Source organism: Lethenteron reissneri, chromosome 29, assembly GCF_015708825.2.
Source record: "Lethenteron reissneri isolate LAM-NWPU_2019-01 chromosome 29, ASM1570882v1, whole genome shotgun sequence".
Classification (NCBI taxonomy): domain Eukaryota; kingdom Metazoa; phylum Chordata; class Hyperoartia; order Petromyzontiformes; family Petromyzontidae; genus Lethenteron; species Lethenteron reissneri.
In genome coordinates this window covers 4,901,979-4,922,149 of record NC_083807.1, presented here as the reverse complement: position 1 = coordinate 4,922,149, position 20,171 = coordinate 4,901,979, and the positions used below count along the sequence as shown (strand labels likewise).

Genomic DNA, 20,171 nt, shown 5'->3' with positions numbered 1-20,171 from the left:
TTGGCCAAGAATCAAACTTAGCCAGTTCGTAGCCACGACACGACGGCCGCTTCCAATTCCAAATATAGCTATTTTAAATCACAAATAAATCAGGAATAATACGAAGAAAGCAATTGATGGCATATCTATTTTCTTTGAATCTCGCTTTCATATCACACTACTACATCTCTGCTTTTTTATACGTTTCTTTAATCTTACTATCTATTGTCTATATTTTTTTCATATCATCTCACTATTGAAGTAGGTCCCACATTTTTTTTGCTGAGAGCTTCCATACGGGCCCAACACCACCACCGGACATAACTCAACCAAAGCAATGCAGAAAACGTGTTCTGGCTAGGTGGGGTGAGATCTGAGGGCTTTATAAATAATTGATTAAGCCAGTGCTGACTGTATAGTTGTGAGTAATTCGGCATAGAGAAAACGTTTGGGAAAAATAATTTAAAAAAATATCCATGTTTTTGCCGGAGGAAACCACCTGTCAAATTCTTCAGCGGTAAATATATTGGCATTGAGATTTGTGTTTCGGGGCACTTCAGTGACTTATATCAGCAAGCCCCTGCAAGTAAAGCGGTGGTGGGTGTGTGCCATCCAACGTACCGCAGTGTAGGGTGACAGTTAACATGATTGATTTGCGATCTTATCCCTCAAGCAACCATAAACGCTTCTCTACATCAGAGTCATCATTGGCCACGGTCAATCCTCTGCTGGATGAAGGCTTCCCTAAGGTGCCACCACCTCTCATCATCACCTCGCAATGCTACAATGCATCCCGCAAGTTAACTGATTTAATCAGTCGCTCTCCTCGGTGGACGTCTTGTCCGATACAATTCGTTCCTTAGCTGCTACTCTTATTATTTGTGACCACCGTTTATTGTTCCTTCCACCGACGTGTCCTGCCAAAGACCACTGCATTTGGTGAATAGTTTTAATTATGTTGTTACCTTGCATACGCTCTCGAATCCATGTGTTCCTCTTTTTAAATCCTTTATATTAAGTGCACTTGCTTGCTTGCTTGCGCGCTTACGACCGTGCAAATCTTTCGGTCGTTTTTTAACTCACTTCCCGTGATCCAATCGAGCTGACATTTTGCACACAGACTCGTTGTGCGTGACAATTTATTTTCGTGAATTTTTTTTCCCATAACTTTACACTTTTGAGGAAAATAATAATAATATTTAATTACCAATTGCTTAATGGTGGCAGACAATCATCTGACGCATAGGTGGCAGCCATCTCAAGCCAGAGGACGAGAGGACTCTAGCCGCCACGCATATTAAGGATTTATAGTGAAACACTTTGTTTTTACGGGTTAATTTTTTCTAAATGTGGGGTGCCAACATAGAGTGATGTTAACTACCTCGCTTGGTATACAGGAGGTTGTAGGTTCGATCCCGACTCCTGACGCCTGATGCTGTATATTTGAAGTTTGCATGTTCTCCCCGTGGTCACGTGGATATCTTTCTCTGGGTCCTCCGGTTTTTCCCTTCACATTTAGAAACATGCGTTTTAGAGTATTTACATTTCTACGTGACGATAAGCCTTTTTGTTGAGCTATCATTTGTGCAGATCGCTTCGGAAAAAGAACCATAGGGCTCAGTGGGCCTTACCTGCTAAATTAAACTATAGAGTTCAAGCATTAATCGCTCTGTGTTTTTTTGTGAAATTTTCAGTTTTGTTAAATATGTTTCGTTCATGATCATGTCGCTCAACCATATGTCCTAGCAGGTAGTTTGCCCTGATTTAAAATTGTTCTTAAAGCACATTGCTGTGATTGTATTATCAAGTTCAGCTGTTCAAAAATAACCCCAACATGCTCTTATCCACCGTTCCAGGTACACAAACTGTTTTTCCGTTTTGTCTCTTGATACATATCCCCAATCCGTGTAGGCACGTGCTTGTATGTGACCTTTATTTTGCTGTTTTTTATGCTTCCCTGTAACACCTAAAAAAGAAAAAAGATAATGCTCCCAGACCATATGAAATATTTCTAAAGATCGTCAAAGAAGTGGCACCTGCTGTTGGAACAAGATACAGTGAGCCTATTCACTGAATGTTTTGCTTGGAAATGCATTGAGAGGCAGAACGAGTTGGAGAAATATTTTGACTGTTGGGAAAAGTAAAGTTGATTTAGGCCGGACACTGCTAGAAGGAAAGATGGCCGGTGGTCAAGACTGAGAATGGAGTTGCAGCCAATAGGAGGATACGATGATGATGATGATGAAGAATGTTTCAAACGCCTTTTAAAAATGTACGATTAACAAAAATGCTATTATATCCATTGTCAATGAATGGCATAATTTCAAACTACATATCCTTCTTGCAACTATCGTCTGTAAGCCACGTGGCGTTTATTTTGTATCTGGAGAGTTACATGTGCCCGTGTGTTTATGTTGCTTTTTATGGTACGTCTTAAAACGTGAAATACAAGCGTCTAACCTCGTTTTATTCCCACACCAGACAACGAGAGTATTTCGTCAGCTTTTGCCCACGTTTTTCTGCCCGTCATTGTCAAGCCCCTTAAGTGTTAAAAGTTGCACGACCTTTAAGAAACGTAACCGCAAGAAAATAAATTTTCACACGAAAAATGTCCAACAGTTTTACGGCAAATGATGCCAGAAATACACCACACTCACAGTTTCAATGTTAAGGATTTCAATTTACTTCTTTTAAGATGTATCCATTGTGCACTCGTGTGTATGTGTGTGTAGCAGTAGTGTGCCGCGCGATGAACCCATCGACCTGACTTCACAACCCCTAGGTCGACTCAGCCTCAAATGAGTCCGGTGTGTTAACAAACATAATCCCTAGGAAGACAAAGGCGGCCGGGCATGGTTGCTATCCACCTACTCCATCGTGCCGTGTTTTCCTAAGTGATCACGTGCCCAAACCGCCTGTTGGAGTGGTGGCGCAGTGGTTGACTCACTGTGCCACGAACTCAGTCAACTGAGTTTCATTCCTGGCCCACAGCGAATATCGGTGGCGAGTGATCTTAGAATCGATTCTGGGGGGCGGGGAGGGGGCACCCATCCCTAAGTCCACTCAGCCTCAATAAACGTGCGGAGCAGTAATGTAAACGTCAGCACTGGGGAGACAAAGGTGGTCGAGTGTTGCATGAGTCACACCCCAACCCCTCGTGTGTGCTGTCTCTTACCCCTGCTCTGGTATACCAAAGCCCTGAGCCATTTGAAGATTTTCAACAAGTGTCCCTCACCAACAACAATAACAGATCATCTTCTTGGTTCGTTCGGTAAAGTCACGTAGAATGGAAATAATAAAATAATAAAAATATGTTGTATTTTTCTTATTTTATTATTTCACTTCTTCGTGACTTTACCGAAAGAACCAAGAAGATGAATCCCTGCAGTCACGAAAGCTTCAAATCGAAAAATAACAGATAATTTTAGGGTGGAGGATGCACAGCTGCTACTACGCGCACAAAGTGTAAAACACATCCGTGGAGCATTTCATAGCTTTGACAATAACACATTGTAAAATGCTGTATTTGAAGATTCAGTTTTCATGCAAAATCCATTTGCAGTATAAAGCATTACAACGTTGAATTCACGGTTGCTTATACATAAACACATACAATATATATATCCACACCATTGCACACATTATGTATTTCCCAAGCAGCCATTATTAATATAGACGGCGGAAGACGCACATAAGTACAGCCTTTGAGAGTAATGTTAGGAGGTGTGCTTATATGCGACATGCGCTTGTTTCAGAAATTGACCTTTGCATTCTCCCCACCAGTGCACTATAAGCATGTGTTGCTTATATCAGAACTGAGCTTAAAAAGCTATGCTTATATCTGGCGTCTACAGTATATTATGTATGTAAAAGTGTCCATCGACGTTCATAAGATAAGTAGGCGTTACACTGGACGAGCAATTCTAAAGGTCCGAAATCACGCTGGGCCCTGTCCAGTCGTGAATATAAATCGGTGCATCACACTAAGTGGGTTGCCAGGCCGCATGTGGTGTGATAAAGTTCTGGTGTTCCCACTGTCTTCCAAGATGTCTGGCGAGCGTGGAAGAGTAGGCCAAAAACACCACCTGGAGTGGCTCTCTAGAGCTTCCTCTGGCGGAGGCCCTGCCAGGTGTGGCATAGCAAGAAATTGCAGCGCTGCGCCTTGACCTTTGCTACCTACACGATGCTACTTATTTGACTCGTATACACATTTGAGGGCCTTTCTGTTACGATTGATATCCTGCATTATCGTGGTGTGGCCTTGGATTCTTGTTGTTGTTGTTTTGCTGCATTGCCCAAGCTTGCATTTGTTGTTGACAGATCGGCAGAAATTCACGTACGAGTGAAATGTGTACTTGTATACTTCAAATCAAGATTCTATGCTTTATATTTGTTTAGTGATATGGTTGACTTGCTTAAAATGTCTCTCTCTCTCTCTTGCCCCTTACTGAACGTCTGTGAAAAAGAGTTTTGAAGCCCATCGGATTCGTCCAGTCTGAATAAAGACTGTGATTCTGACAAGAAAGCGTTCACTGGCACGCATTTACAGTCTACAATCAGATTTTGTGAAATCTCTCCTCTGCAATTCATCTCTTTGACAGAGGATGAGGAGGATCTGAGAAGGGAAGGAGTGTTTGCTCCACGGAGATCAGGCTTCAGAATCAGCAGGGGTCGCATGCCTTGCTCAGCGGAACCACAAGCCAAGGTCAGACTCAACATCTGCTCGCATTGTGCCAGGTATAGTATGCATCTGTGCGTGTGCAAACTCACTCGGCGTTTACACCATTGGAACCTCATTTGCCAGTAAAAAATATGAGAATTGTTTTTTTTTACCCTTCTATCTGGCAACAAAACTGACACCTTTTTTTTACAAGGAGTCATGTTTGCATAGACCACAATACCTGCAGTCATAATGCAAAAAAAACACAACTCTGATAATGTATGCACTGTCCTTGAAGTTGATGGTGCATTGTCTTTGAGTTGTGCGCCTTTTGGCGTCATATGGTCCAACCCATGTGAGACTAGGCTCTAAGGAAAGCTGTCTCGGGTGTGGACCAATCAACTTCAAGTACAGTGCATATCATTGTCACCAGTTTAAAGGGTGAAAACCTACTACTAAATAAATGTCTGTTTATATGTTTGTGGTTATGGTTGTACTTTATTAATCCCTAATATCTGCAATTACATACAATGAAACAAGAAAAGGTAAAAAAGAAAAAAACAGAGGAATGTAATACAATACACTATTAGACATTATTGCTAAAAAAATAAATAAAAAGTCCATCCTATGTGTTAGTGAATTTTTTTAATATTTTAGGAAGGAAATGGCAGGAAATTCGTTTTCAAATTTAGATTTTTTTTCTGGGGGGCTGGAAGATTTGGTCCCCCCCAATGTTGACTCCATGGCTGCGGCCTTGCTCCCTACATATACTTGTTTACAGCTAACAAAAACATCACAACCCTACAGCCTTCATTCTCAGGAAGTGCTCTCTTTAATAACCAGGCTACAGTCTACATTATACACTGCCAGTACACTCACCCAGCTTAATAACCAGGCTACAGTCTACATTATAGACTGCCAGTACACTCACCCAGCTTAATAACCATTGCTACAGTCTACATTATAGACTGCCAGTACACTCACCCAGCTTAATAACCAGGCTACAGTCTACATTATAGACTGCCAGTACACTCACGCAACTTAATAACCATTGCTACAGTCTACATTATAGACTGCCAGTACACTCACCCAGCTTAATAACCATTGCTACAGTCTACATTATAGACTGCCAGTACACTCACCCAGCTTAATAACCAGGCTACAGTCTACATTATAGACTGCCAGTACACTCACCCAGCTTAATAACCAGGCTACAGTCTACATTCTAGACTGCCAGTACACCCATTCAGATTAATAACCAGGCTACAGCCTACATTAGTGTTTTTGTTTTATTATTATTTTATTTTTATTATTTTTATTTTTTATTAACTTTTTTTTAAATGAATCTACGTGACTTTACCGAAAGAACCAAAGAATATAAATTCCTGCAGTCGCGAAAGTTTTAATTCAAAATTTAATCATGAGCGGGTCATTATTTTCGATTGAATATTTAAGATTAACTGCTATCTTGTACTATTTGGTATTGTTTGTGTGTGTGTGTATGTGTGTGTATGTGTTTGTGTATGTGTGTGTGTATGTATGTGTGTATGTGTGTGTATATGTGTGTGTATGTGTGTGTATGTGTGTATGTGTGTGTGTGTATGTGTGTGTGTATGTATGTGTGTATGTGTGTGTATGTGTGTGTGTGTATGTGTGTGTATGTATGTGTGACGGGCGTGGTGCTGGCCACCCACCCCCTCGTGTACCGTTCCGGCCTTCATAGGTGCTCGCTAACAGCACTTGCCCCTACAGTCTGTTAAGGCTAAACGGGGGATCTTTATTATGTATGTGTGTATGTGTGTGTAGTGGGGAGCGGTGGTGTAGCGGTTAGCGCGCTGCGCTATGAACCTGGCGACCCGGGTTCGATTCCTGCTCACGGCTAACACCAGTGACGATTATCTGAACCGGTCCTGGGCCTCCCCTAGGTCGACTCAGCCTTAAATGAGTACCTGGTGCGGTGTGTAAACATCGTCACTAGGGAGACAAAGGCGGTCGGGCGTGGTGCTGGCCACCCACCCCCTTGTGTACCGTTCCGGCCTTCATAGGTGCTCGCTAACAGCACTTGCCCCTACAGTATGTTAAGGCTATACGGGGGATCTTTTTTTGTATGTGTGTGCGGTGATTTTTTTTTCTGACTTCTTGCCAGGCCCCCCTAGCAAAATAGGCTTTTAAACCTCAAGATAGTTTTTTTTTACCTAGTTAAATAAAGGTGAAATAAAATTGTTTTTTTTACGTTTAATTTTGAAGCCAACTTGTTTAAATGTTTACATGGTTGGCAGGATGTGCATTACTTGAATGTGTTGCTTTTCGCGTGTTTTAATTAAAATGGTAATATAATACGAGATCACCATTTTAAAAATACGTTGCATTTTCTTAACGTCAAAAAAAATTACGGCTAAAAATCAATATCCTCTCCTTTTGACACGCTAAATATCAAAATGCTACAATAAAAGCCTCCGAAGAAGCTTTTTTATTATAAAAGTACCCACGCTCGGATGCATGTTTTGCATCTATTTTCAGTCAACATTGTCATTTTGGGGCAAATAAAATAACTTTAAGAAGATTACTCGAAACACCAAAATTGCATTAGAGTCCTTTGATGAAGGCTTAACCGTGTAACCTCACAGCGCTCGCGTGAATTTGCAGGTAGCGAAATGTAATGCGGAATGTCATGAATCCAATTGCATTTCTGGGTCAATTCCCACATGGATTCACGGATATGTTTGCTTGCTTCTTTGACGTTATTCTCCATCGATAATTCAGCAACGTTTATAAATTAGTGATTGTGTCCAGGTCACATTGGTAATTCCTTACTTTATTTTTTTTCACTAAACCGCTGTGTTAAAATCACTGGGAATTCTATTTGCATAGGTTAGACAATGTTTGGAATTCTTACATTTTTGGCTATTTTCACATCTTGATGTGACGAGCTGCATTCGAGTTGTGTAAACACGTTACGCATACAGAGTCGACAACAAAACTAAATGTACATTTATATTCTTGGTTCTTTCGATAAAGTCACGTATTTTATTATTTCCCTTCTACGTGACTTTACCGAAAGAACCAAGAATATGAATCCCTGCAGTCACGAAAGCTTTAAATCGAAATTTAAATATAGATATCGATATTTTTTGGTTCTTTCGGTAAAGTCAAGGCGCTCTTCCCCCTCCAACCCAGCTTTAATATACGCTTCAAAGCCTGGTGGTGTTCATTCAGACACTGTCTTTCCGACAGAACTGTTCTTCACCTGAGGACGGCTGCTTGCGTTGTGGCCGAAACGTCGTGAGAATTGTATTTTATAATGTTTGATTTTTATTATTTTATTATTTCCCTTCTACGTGACTGTACCGAAAGAACCAAGAAGATGAATCCATGCAGTCACGAAAGCTTTAAATCGAAATTTTAATGTAAATTTGTTTTCGTAAATTTTAATCAAGCAAAGGCGCAAACCTGCAATTGCTTGCTCACGCCACTGTTGTTAGAAGGGCCTCCACTCGACTGAGCTCTAGACAGCTCCCTATAGAGGGTATTTCGCCTCCTCTCACACACTGGCCAGACTTCTTGCAAGAGGCGGGAGTAACCCACCCTTGACCCCACTACACGCAACCTTACGATGGACTAACTGGTGTATCCATTTCGATTTAAAGCTTTCGTGACTACAGGGATTCATATTCTTGGTTCTTTCGGTAAAGTCACGTAGAAGGGAAATAATAAAATAAAAAAATTCTCATGACGTTTCGATTGCAACACAAGCAATCATCATCAGGTGTGAAAACCACAGCAATAAATTTTTGTTCAAATTTTTCATTTTTTTTCACATTTTCTTGCTGAAAGAACCAAGAATATGGTGTATCCATCTTCATGGTATATCCATTTTTACTGCTGGATGGACGGAGGCAGTGGGGCTGGGGGGTTTAAGAAACCTGCCGCATTATGTTAACTGCCTCACCGGGTGATCAAATCGAGTTTAGTGTACTAACCATGACACCATGGCAGCATCCCTCATCTCACCGCATGGGTAACCTGAAAGTTATCTTCATGGCAGAGTTTAGCAGAGATTAAAATGGATACACGTTACACAATGGGGCTTGGTAAGAGCTGATGAGGCCTACATTAACAAATATCGTGTGGCTGAGTGAACACTTGAGGGGTAAATGGAAACTATGTTGGTAAAGGACATGCATGGAAAATAAAATGTAGAGTGAATTGTTTAGAATGATTACCCATAAATACCATGCACTGTCATGAAACTAGGAAGACATTTAATCTTGAAGAGATTCATGCGTATTTATCTTCCTACCATCCGGTTTAAACCAAACGTGTTTTCAACCAACCAGTTTATTTCAATTTGCAGTCAAATTGTGGACGTTTATTCTCGGTTATTTTTAAAGTAATGTGGCCATTTATCTTAGTGGACTCCTGATGTATCAAACGATTGCGGTTTATTTTGTTTACAAAAGAGCTGGCAACCATAGATATAACATGCATGGGCATCTTAGTCCATTAATAGTGAAAAAGAGTTTACACTCTACACTGAGAATGGCAGCAATAAATAAAGCCCATAAAAACCCAGCATTGCTCTACCTTATATAGAGCTGAGATTCATAATGACGATAAGAATGCCATGATGAAAAATAAAAGCAATGGATGGAACATCTTCATAAATTTTAAGACAAATTGTGGATAACGTTTATTAATAACATTTCAGTGTTGTTATTTTAATATGTATCTCAACCTAATAGCATGAGTAAAGCAACACTGATCAATTTCGTTATCTGTAAAACGTTTCCATTCTAAAATGCTTTTATACAATTTGGATGGCCCTACTACAGCGATTGGTATATACAGGTAGTCGATATTCATTTAAAATATTACTGTGCACTCAATACTCATGTACAAAAGCACTATAAAATTTCAAATTTGGTTTTCACGGATTACGGCTGCAAAAACTGACGTGTTACATTACCATACTTGCTTGCGAGTTTAAAGAGTGCAGTGATACGTTGCAGCAATTGTATGGATGTGCATATTTGAAAATCATAGCTTGGATATGTATTTTACATTATGGTCCTGTTCTGTCTTCGGAATATATATTTTGCGGTCAGGCTACAGGGAGTGGATGACCTAAGAGAAGACGCAGAAACCTCTATTCCAGGTCCTGCTTCGTTCATAGAAAGTAAGTTGCATCATACACAGAATTACAAGACCGTTGATTGTCAGAGACAGGAAACAAAGTTGCTTAACCAAATGTCACACAACATCAATAATAGAGTTGTTTTGGGTTAGATCGCGTAAGTATATAAATGTGTCGTAAAACCCGCCACCACCCGACACAGCCAACTAGTAAGGGTTGTCACGTAAAGAGAACGTGGCCAATTCGGCACTAGTACAGCACACCTGTGTGTTGGTGAGTAAATCCAAAATATTTACAATTTGAGTTCGACGTTTCACCAGTGATTACAACTATCATCAGGCGACAGCCAGGTTTGTGGAGAAATCTCCCTGTTTTGTTCTTAAATAGAGGTATAAATGTGATGTCGTCACCTGTGAACGAAACGAATCGATACTACTGGTATTGGACCGTCTTCATAGCACGTAAAATGTATGTGCTGTGAAGATGGGCCCGGAATGTCGCCTATTATTATATTTTTCTTTTGACGCAGTCTTATTAACAAAAGTGTAGATATTTTTTTGCGTGCTAATTGTGCTTGTTGTACCCTGCAAGTGCAGCATCAACAAAAACGTTGTATTATCTATAAAAAAAAATTAGGATTTTATGAAACGACAACTTAGACCCATAACAACGCCTTAGGTGATAGAATAACCAGAGGCGGACAGTCTATATAAGATGGGGGGGGGGGGGGGGTATTATAGTATAGTATTTAAAAAACAAAATATGTGTGAGTCTGTGCATATTTAGATTTATCTAGTGAAAGCGTTTATCACCAACTGCTCATATTGTAGTGCGTTAGTGTGGGTGATAAACACCGTTAAATAAACACTGTAATATTGTTCCCTGCCAAACCACACAATGGAAAGTGTTGTACGTAACAATTGTGCATTACAATCATCTGAGATGTATAGTGTAGTGTTGATAGGACATGTGCCCCCCCCCCCCATATCACACAATATTTGCTCTTTCCAAGTAAAAAAAATAGTCAGCAATCAGCCTTGGCACAGATTTCACATCCAGCTTCCATAATATATTCAGATTATCTAGGCCCCTGAGAGATGTGTGGATGAAACTATATGGACAATGATGTTTTTAAACCGTTATACCCTATACTCTTTGGTTATTTCGGTAAAGTCACGTAGGTAGAAATAATGAACCCGTAAAAACAAAGTTTTTCACGATAAATCCTTTATATGCGTGGTGGCTAGAGTCCTCTCGTCCTCTGGCTTGAGATTACTGCCACCTATGGGTCAGATGATTGCTTGCCACCATTAAGCAATTGGTAATTATATATAATTTTTTTTTCCTAAAAAGTGTAAAATTTTTGAAATATTTTTCACGAAAATAAATTGTCACGCACAACGAGTCTGTGTGCAAAATGTCAGCTCGATTGCATCACGGGAAGTGGGTTAAAAAACGACCGAAAGATTTGCACGGTCGTAAGCGCGCAAGCAAGTGAACTTAATATAAAGGATTTAAAAAGAATAGCTCACGACGTTTCGATCACAACAACAAGCGACGGACTTCAGATGAGAGAATCAGACTGCTGTGGACCAGATGCATTATATACCCTATTTATTCCAATGCCTCTATTTCGCGGTGGTTTATTTTATTTTATTGAGGACTTGAAGCAATATGGCATCCTCCGCTGAACAGATGCAAGTTGTGTGAAATAGCCTCATTTGCATTTGAAGTCTCAGCAAGATTTACATTCATACTCTTTGAATCCTTGCAGTCACGAAAGCTTCAAATCTAAAATTAAGATTTAAATTGGCATAAAAAAACTGTCACGGGCAAGTGAGCTGTCACCGGGCTCCAGATGCTTTGAGTTAAAAAAAAATCCCCGATTTTAATGGGTACCATTGCATGAGTGGGGTGGAATGAATGTTTGAATAAGTATAACCAGTAAAAACAAAGTTTTTCACTATAAATCCTTTATATGCGTGGCGGCTAGAGTCCTCTCGTCCTCTGGCTTGAGATGGCTGCCACCTATGGGTCAGATGATTGTCTGCAGTATTAAACAATTGGTAATTAAATATTTAATTTGTTTTCCCTAAACAGTGTAAAATTTTTGAAATTTTTTTTCACGAACATTAATTGTCTCGCACAACGAGTCTGTGTGCAAAATGTCAGCTCGATTGGATCACGGGAAGTGGGTTAAAAAACGACCGAAAGGTTTGCACGGTCGTAAGCAAGCAAGCAAGCACGCAAGCGAACTTAATATAAAGGATTTAAAAAGTGAGATATTCTGGTGAGGGCACCATTCTGGAAAACTTTTAACTGCTTTGTTACAGAATCCGTCTCACTTGAGCTTGTGAAGGGCACTCTTAAAGATACAGAAACACGGCATCCAACGAGCAGCACACAGGTACTTGATGACAATTTATTTCAGAATGTTTGTTCTTACATTATAGACGTTTTTTTTTATGTTACCCAACATCTGTTTTGCAATAATTAAAATCCAAAACGTTGTTTATCACCTAGTCTGCCTGCTGGAAATTACACAGTTTTATTGATTACCTATTTTCCCAGCTGTTCATCACAGCATTTCAACTGCGAAATGCCATCGGTGTGCGATTAAAGTATTTTTTTACTCCTGTCTGCCTTAAAATAAACATTGTTTTTACATCCTACAGTTAATCTCATGTTTCCATTTGCCATGATTTCACTGGTGGCAGAGAACCGGACTTGTTTGCTTTCTTTATTATTTGATTGACTACATTTGATATATATATAGATGTCCCATATAATCCCATGGTGTGGCCGTGCATGACTAATTATCATCAGGCTGTTTGACCACAGGCGTATGAGTGTTGCAGTACAGTACAGACAGATAATCTTTCACAGCCACGTTTAAAGTTGCCTGACTGGATGTACTGAATTAATTGGCAACCAGATTTTAACATGAACATTTTCATCATTTTAGGTGTGTCATTTCGGCTTTACAACTGACACTTGTAAATGCTACAATAGCTATGACAAGTCAATTCGAATTGGAAATGTAAATATAATAACGTTGAAACATGAAATACGGATGACTGTAACATTTAATCGTAATAAATAATGAAGCTACTTGGAGTGATCTTTACAGAACCAACAGTTGCTCTAATAGTATAATTATAAAAGCTCATGTTTACATTAAATGCATCCAGGGATTGCAGGCGGACTTCCGCTTGGCGAGATGTTAACTACCTCGCCTGGTATACAGGAGGTCGTGGGTTCGATCCCAACTCCTGACGCCTGCTGTATATTTGGAGTTTGCATGTTCTCCCTGTGTTCGCATGGATTTTTCTCCGGGTCCTCCGGTTTGTCCGTCCACATTTAGAAATATGTGTTTAGAATATTTGGCTGCTATACATTTCCACATGATAAGCCACTTAATCGGGTTATCATTTGTGGCCAATTCGCTTCTGAAAAAGAGCGATAGAACCCTGGTAAAATAAAAATAATAGTTTATAGATTAGCTTAAGGAGATGTAAAAAAGAAGCTGGTTCACATATGCTGGGTGGATTGTTCTGTCGCAGATGCATGAGAGGTGGTGATGGCTTCTGGAGGCCTTAATTCAGGAATGGGTTGAGTACGGCTGATGATGCTATAGCTACTGTTATATTTCGATTTAAAACTTTCGTGACTGCAGGGATTCATCTTCTTGGTTCTTTCGGTAAAGTCACGTAGAAGTAAAATAATAAAAATAAAACATAATAAAATACAATTCTCACGACGTTTCGGCCACAACACAAGCAGCCGTCCTCAGGTGAAGAACAGGTCTGTCGGAAAGACTGCCACAACGTAAGCAACCGTCCTCAGGTGAAGAACATGGCTGTCGGAAAGACAGTCGGAAAGGCAGTCTTTTCGACAGACCTGTTCTTCACCTGAGGACGGCTGCTTGCGTTGTGGCCGAAACGTCGTGAGAATTGTATTTTATTATGTTTCATTTTTATTATTTTATTATTTCCCTTCTACGTGACTTTACCGAAAGAACCAAGAAGATGAATCTCTGCAGTCACAAAAGCTTTAAATAGCAATTACATTAGTTTTCGTCTGGTTCATTTTAATTTGGAAGCTTACAGATTCGGAAAAGTGTATTTGTTAAAAAAAAAATATCCTGTTACAAAACCACCCTAAATACGTTAGATCTCATCTAATATGAGAGACTTGGATGGGTGACCACCAAGGTGGAGCAGGTATGGTCAATGTGGGACTGCAGAAAGGTGTAAGTGTCAGTGGTGCCCCCTCTTAGGCATGGGGAGGTTTCTCCGGTTCTCTGCGGCGGTTTTGAGCCACATTCCAAATCTTAATTCGTGGTGTATTGGGTAAAGACCATGAGGCAGAGCTCTCCTGAAAAAAGAGTTCAGATTTATTAAGGTAAATTCCTTTGCCTTTATGTGTTTAAAAACTTAACCAAAAGACATGTAGCAAATAGCACGTCATATATGTGTCTGCAAGCAACTCATCGGGCGTGAATTTGGTGAATGATGGATACAATGTTATCATTTGAATCACTGTCCGAATGTATATTCAGAATCTATACATTTAAAACGTGGGTCTGTAAAATATTTATACCGATATTGTGTGGCATATAATTACGAGGAGGCAATGGGGCTTTTAAGACAACATAAAAACCATTGAATTGCAGTTATGCCCAGCCAGACCTGTTCCCGTTTCCAAAAGTCATCTAACCGGTAAGCGGTTTGCACATTTCATTTTCTTTTTGACACTGCATTCATTCAAAATCCAAATTCATGCTTTTTTTCAAATGTCTGATGAGGCAATGCATTAGTGACGAATAGCATCGACTTACTTAATTGGGGAAAGTTACAACTGTGTAATTATCCAACCATTACTTGGTCATATTGAATGATAAAGGCGTTAAGACGTTCACCAATTACTAACCATCGTATATGCATAAGCACGCATAATTGTGGTAAATGCAAATATATATTTTTTATATATTATCATTCTGGTGAAAAGATTCCATAGTTATCATCAGTCATATCCGCTTATTCTGCCATGTAATGTCTATCGATTTTAACCGTGGTAATATTTTTAGGAAATATACACACTTGCAATATACATAGACCACTTATTGTATAACCACTTATTTGCGATCAATTTGTTACCCAAATCATCTGCAACAATTGCAATGCATAAACATTTAATTTAAGCACACGCTTCAATTATTTAATTTGAAAAGTTAAGAACGCTAATCAATCAATTGGCACGTAGTGATATTTATATCTTTATAAACTTGATAATTTTTAGGAGGGCGGAGGGATAACAACAATTGTACATATGTGAAAAGAGCTTCATAGCTCATCGGATTACATCGGTATAAATAAATATTCTGATTCAATAATAAACTAGCACGGTATCACTACCTGCCAATTGATTGATTAGCGTTCTGACCAATGAACCTACTCTTCACCAGTGGCTTAAGGAGTTTCACGACGACATTCATCATCAACTATTAACATGAGCTTCCTCAAAGCATGAAAGTCTTACGCCACTGGTGACGAGGAGGTCGAAGGTCAGACATCAATCAGTACATTGGCCACGTATTTAAATAATATCTTGTTAAATGTGACGTACGTAGCCAACCGTGCTAATCGTAGGTGCTTATGGGTAATTACATAAAATGACATAGAATGAGAGAGCCGGTTGAGCGATGTCGATAAAATTATACAAACATATGCTTGGTCTCGATTTAAAGCTTTCGTGACTGCAGGGATTCATTTTTTTGGTTCTTTCGGTAAAGTCACGTAGAAGGGAAGTATTATGTTTTATTTTTATTATTTTATTACTTCCCTTCTACGTGACTTTACCGAAAGAACCAAGAAGATATGCTTGGTCGTGTGCAGACTTTATTGCATGAGCCTCATCCCTGGAAAGACTGATGTCTGCCATGGCATTGGCGATGCACATCAAATTGAGATTTGACAGATGACCTTGGTGTTTGCAAACATCTCGAGTGTGATCATTTCAAAAGCTTCTGTTATAAAAAAAAATCTGTCAAAATGTACAGATCTAAACGCATATGCGAGGAACATGTTGCCACGTTTTCAACAGCTTATCCGATCAGGTGGCTCATGGGCAGGTCGAACGGCTCGCAAATCAGAAGGTTGCAAGTTTCCATTTTGGGGTGGATAAAATTGCTACCACTTTGTGAGAAAGTCAACGGTCGTTTTTTTGGTTCTTTCGGTAAAGTCAGACGCTGTCTCCCCGACAGACCTGGTCTTCACCTGAGGACGGCTGCTTGCGTTGTGGCCGAAACGTCGTGAGAATTATTTTATCATGTTTTCTTTTTATTATTTTATTATTTCCCTTCTACGTGACTTTACCGAAAGAACCAAGAAGATGAATCCCTGCAGTCACGAAAGCTGTAAATCGAAATTCAACGGTCGTTGTTCTTTGTGTAAACTCGCTCCAACTATATTTAGGCAGAATTTACATCACAGGCTCAGTACTATAAGCAGAAACTGAGTGTCATTCATGCTCATTTGAGCAGAAAATCACTTTGATTTTGACTTTCACCACGCAGTTCAAACTGCTGTCTAATTACAATAATTTTATAATGAATGATACCACTACAGACACCCTATATTACAAATTAACAATTTGATTTCATTACAGATATTACATATTGGCGTGATTTTAACTAAATATTTAAATATTACAAAATAACTAAAACGTTCTCTGGACACAATTTGTATTTCGTTCAGTGGCAATGTCAAGGGATAATGATTAAATAAGAAAAACACAAAACGGCGTTGTAATTTTAGGTTCATGGAGCTTGTGGGACTATGATCAGACTAAGTCTGTGTGGCACAAGACAGACACGTGCATCCTCTTCTAATTGTCTAATAGCTAGGCTCGCTCTGTGTGCTCTGCATACAACATAGGCAATGCTGTTATGCAAGCCAATGGAGCTGTTATCGCAATGTCAAAAATAAATTTCGAATAAATTTCTCAATGATCACAATACAGAGAAATTGTCTGCAGATGATTATAGATTCATATGTTTAGTGTGCAAGGGAGGCTATAAGGCATAAATAAGGCAGCCTGTAAGTTAACATCTTCTATAATTCTACCAAAACATGCACAAAATACATTATGATCACGTTGTTTATGAAAGTTCATGACCTTATATATGAAAGCCTAAATCATTGCAATTAAACGCAATAATGAGTTCATTAAATAAATGAATAGGTGGAGGAATGCAATTGCTGGCAGGAAAGCCTCATCTCATGGGAGCTCTGAAAGAGCCCCTTAGGATAAATACTTAAATAACAAAGCAGCTAAATTCAGACATTTGTCGTGTTCAATGTCGAACTCAATTTCACTTTCTTGTATCGAAGATGTTTGCATTTCGCCCGGTGGAGTGTCTATTCATAGTGTCTCGTAAGCGTCGCTTACCATCACGTGCATGGCGCTTTTGCGCCTTGCAGAGAGTTGCGATCTATATACACCGTGAATATATAATACATGCTCAAGGGCTGTGTTATCCAACGTTATTCTTTGGTTCTTTCGGTTAAGTCACGTCTAAAGATAAAATAATAAATTAAATAATAGCATATTACGACGTTTCGATTGCAACACAAGCAATCATCATCAGGCATAAAAGAAATAGCAACACAAATCTAACTAGAAAACTATAGACAGACATACAAGCAGACAGACATCACAAGGACACACAGAGAGAGGACACATATCGGCACAAAGAGAGGGGTCGTTTCTGTGACGGTGCCGCCCCTCTCTATATTTAAGGCACCGTCACAGAAACGACCTCTCTCTTTGTGCCGATATGTGTTCTCTCTCTGTGTGTCCTTGTGATGTCTGTCTGCTTGTATGTCTGTCTATAGTTTTCTAGTTAGATTTTTGTTGCTATTTCTTTTATGCCTGATGATGATTGCTTGTGTTGCAATCGAAACGTCGTAATATTCTATTATTCAATTTATTATTTTATCTTTAGACGTGACTTAACCGAAAGAACCAAAGAATAATTCTTGCAGTCACGAAAGCTCCAAAATTAAGATTATCCAACGTTCACATCTCGACGGTTAAGAAGGGATCGAGCTCTCCTTCTCTGCCGAGCAGGCCAAGCCAGCTTCGTCCGCTTTGCCCGAGGAGGAGGAGAAGGAGAGGGGGAGAAAATCCCAACGGGAATCGCTGCCCGGCCAAAACCCCGAGCCGCAACTTCCACGCAGCAGCAGCAGCAGCTGCGGTGGCGGCAAATCGCAAGGGGCGAGCAGACAGCAGGCCAAGTCGACCCCTTTCCCACACTCGCCAGGAGCGCCAGCGAGCCGAGCCGCTTCGTCGCGTATTCCTGTCGTGAGCCAGTCGCCGCGGACGCTGCCGGAAACTTCGAGCGCAAAGTCTCGAGCGAAGGTGCGCGCGCCGTGCGTCGGTGTCAAATGTTGCAGCGAGTTTCAAAGTGAACGCGCCGGAGAGAAGTGTGGGGTTTAAAACAAAATTTAAAAAAGTGGCACAGCCCTTTGTGAGTTGTGCAAACAATAAAAAAAACTGCCGGCGGTTTATCTTCTTGGTTCTTTCGGTAAAGTCTCGTAGAAGGAAAATAATAAAATAATAAAAATTAAACATAATATAAATAATTCTCACGACGTTTCGGCCACAACGCAAGCAGCCGTCCTCAGGTGGAGAACAGGTCTGTCCACCTGAAGACGTTTCGGCCACAACGCAAGCAGCCGTTTTCAGGTGGAGAACAGGTCTGTCCACCTGAAGACTTTACCGAAAGAACCAAGAAGATGAATCCCTGCAGTCACGAAAGCTTCATGCCGGCGGTTTCTGAAGGAGTGCATTGTCTAAGGTTTCCCATTAAAAAAAATATTAATTCAGGCAGCAGTGATACAGAGCACGGCAATTGGTCCATGGTTTGCTGATGGTTTTTGAAAATTGCTCATCATTTACAGATTTCAATGCTCACAAAATAAATTGTCAACAAGGATGTTTTTGTTGTTGTTATTACTTTAGTCCGCGATGACTACGAGTGGATGAAAATTAATCAAGACCAAAGCACGTGCTTAGATTTTTCGCTATGCACTCAGATTTAATTACCTACTACCAAATATATATTTTCAGGCTGTAATTGCAATATTTAAATAGCCATTTCTCGCATCTCTGCTTTAAATGTGCATGTGCCAGCTGTTTTTTTTCTGTTTATCTCTGATTGCGATGGTGACAACTGTAATTCTTTGTCGTTCTTATGTCATCAGATGCTCACAGGACAGCAGCAAAGGTAGCAGCAGTGGATTGCGCCCAGATCCACAAAAACGCTCATGGGAAGCCTTCTCGACCCAGGCTTCCATCAATACTGGATAAGAACCACGTGCTCATTGTATCGACATCTTGGCAGCAGACGCGTGGCGCAACTGTGCCTTTTTATTTTGGCGCTTCCTTTGAGAAATGGCTGTAGAACCTTTTATCTCGTTCCAGTTTTGTTTTTGATATACAATAGCGAAAGGTAATGTGTATTATCTAATATTAACAAATGGCGAAAATCTCGAATGAAATGAGACAAAATACTCGGTATGCAATAAGAACAAATTTGTTTCTGTTAAAAAAAAGTTAGATAAAATTGTAGTCTGACAAAATATAATCTGCATGATGGATTATAAATGGTACGAACAATGTCTGACCCATGTGCATCATTGTGTGGGTGTATGAAGCTTACTCTTTCTACGTAATGATTATTTTTGGTTTTATTGTTGTATACATGGAAATAAAATAAATACTTGTACTGACACGTATTATTAAGAATGCAATAACATTACTAATTATGCAAAGCCACTTTGTTAAAAAAATATTCGGCTGAATATAGTTGATCAAATCCACTGATTTGAAAAGAATTTGCTTCTGAATTTCTATTACGTTTTGCAATATATTACATTGTGTGCTGATGCTGATTTTCGTGCACGGCAGTTGTTCAATTCTAACAATAATCTGACCACAAAACTATTATCCCAGCATAGAATAAACAGTACAGTGGAACCTCGGTATACGACCGCTTTGGAATACGTAGAATTCGGTATACGTCGTGTTTTTTCGAGAAAAAAATGTCTTGGGATACGACGTCTTGCTTGGGATACGATGCGTTTGCTAGAACTTGTATGGGTCGGGATGAGTCACCGCGTACCCGCGTATGCCCCGTTCACGAATGAAACAAAGCGAGAGGGGTGGGGGATGTGGGTGAGAGGGGCGGGGGGCGTGGGGGAGAGGGGCGGGGGGCGTGGGGGAGAGGGGCGGGGGGCGGGGGGCGTGGGGGAGAGGGGCGGGGGACGTGGGGGAGAGGGGCGGGGGGCGTGGGGGAGAGGGGCGGGGGGAGAGGGGCGGGGGGCGTGGGGG

General features: G+C 40.2%; 1 protein-coding gene across 6 annotated transcripts in view; it reads left to right on the top strand.

Annotated features, from left to right (window-relative positions):
• LOC133349191 (uncharacterized protein C8orf34-like) overlaps positions 1-19,969 on the top strand; it is a 45,039-nt gene extending 25,070 nt beyond the window's left edge. The window contains exons 8-13 of one of the 6 annotated variants that reach the window (XM_061562468.1): positions 4,581-4,716; positions 9,745-9,815; positions 12,107-12,180; positions 14,449-14,494; positions 17,907-18,197; positions 19,043-19,969. In XM_061562468.1, coding sequence (XP_061418452.1) covers positions 4,581-4,716; positions 9,745-9,815; positions 12,107-12,180; positions 14,449-14,494; positions 17,907-18,197; positions 19,043-19,242 — 818 coding nt within the window. In that variant the 3' untranslated portion in view covers positions 19,243-19,969. Of the gene's footprint in view, positions 1-4,580; positions 4,717-9,744; positions 10,106-12,106; positions 12,181-14,448; positions 14,495-17,906; positions 18,198-19,042 lie in introns of those variants that run through there. The other 5 variants (XR_009755901.1, XM_061562470.1, XR_009755902.1 and 2 more) reach the window with 5 other exon arrangements.
• The last annotated feature ends 202 nt before the right edge of the window (positions 19,970-20,171 follow it).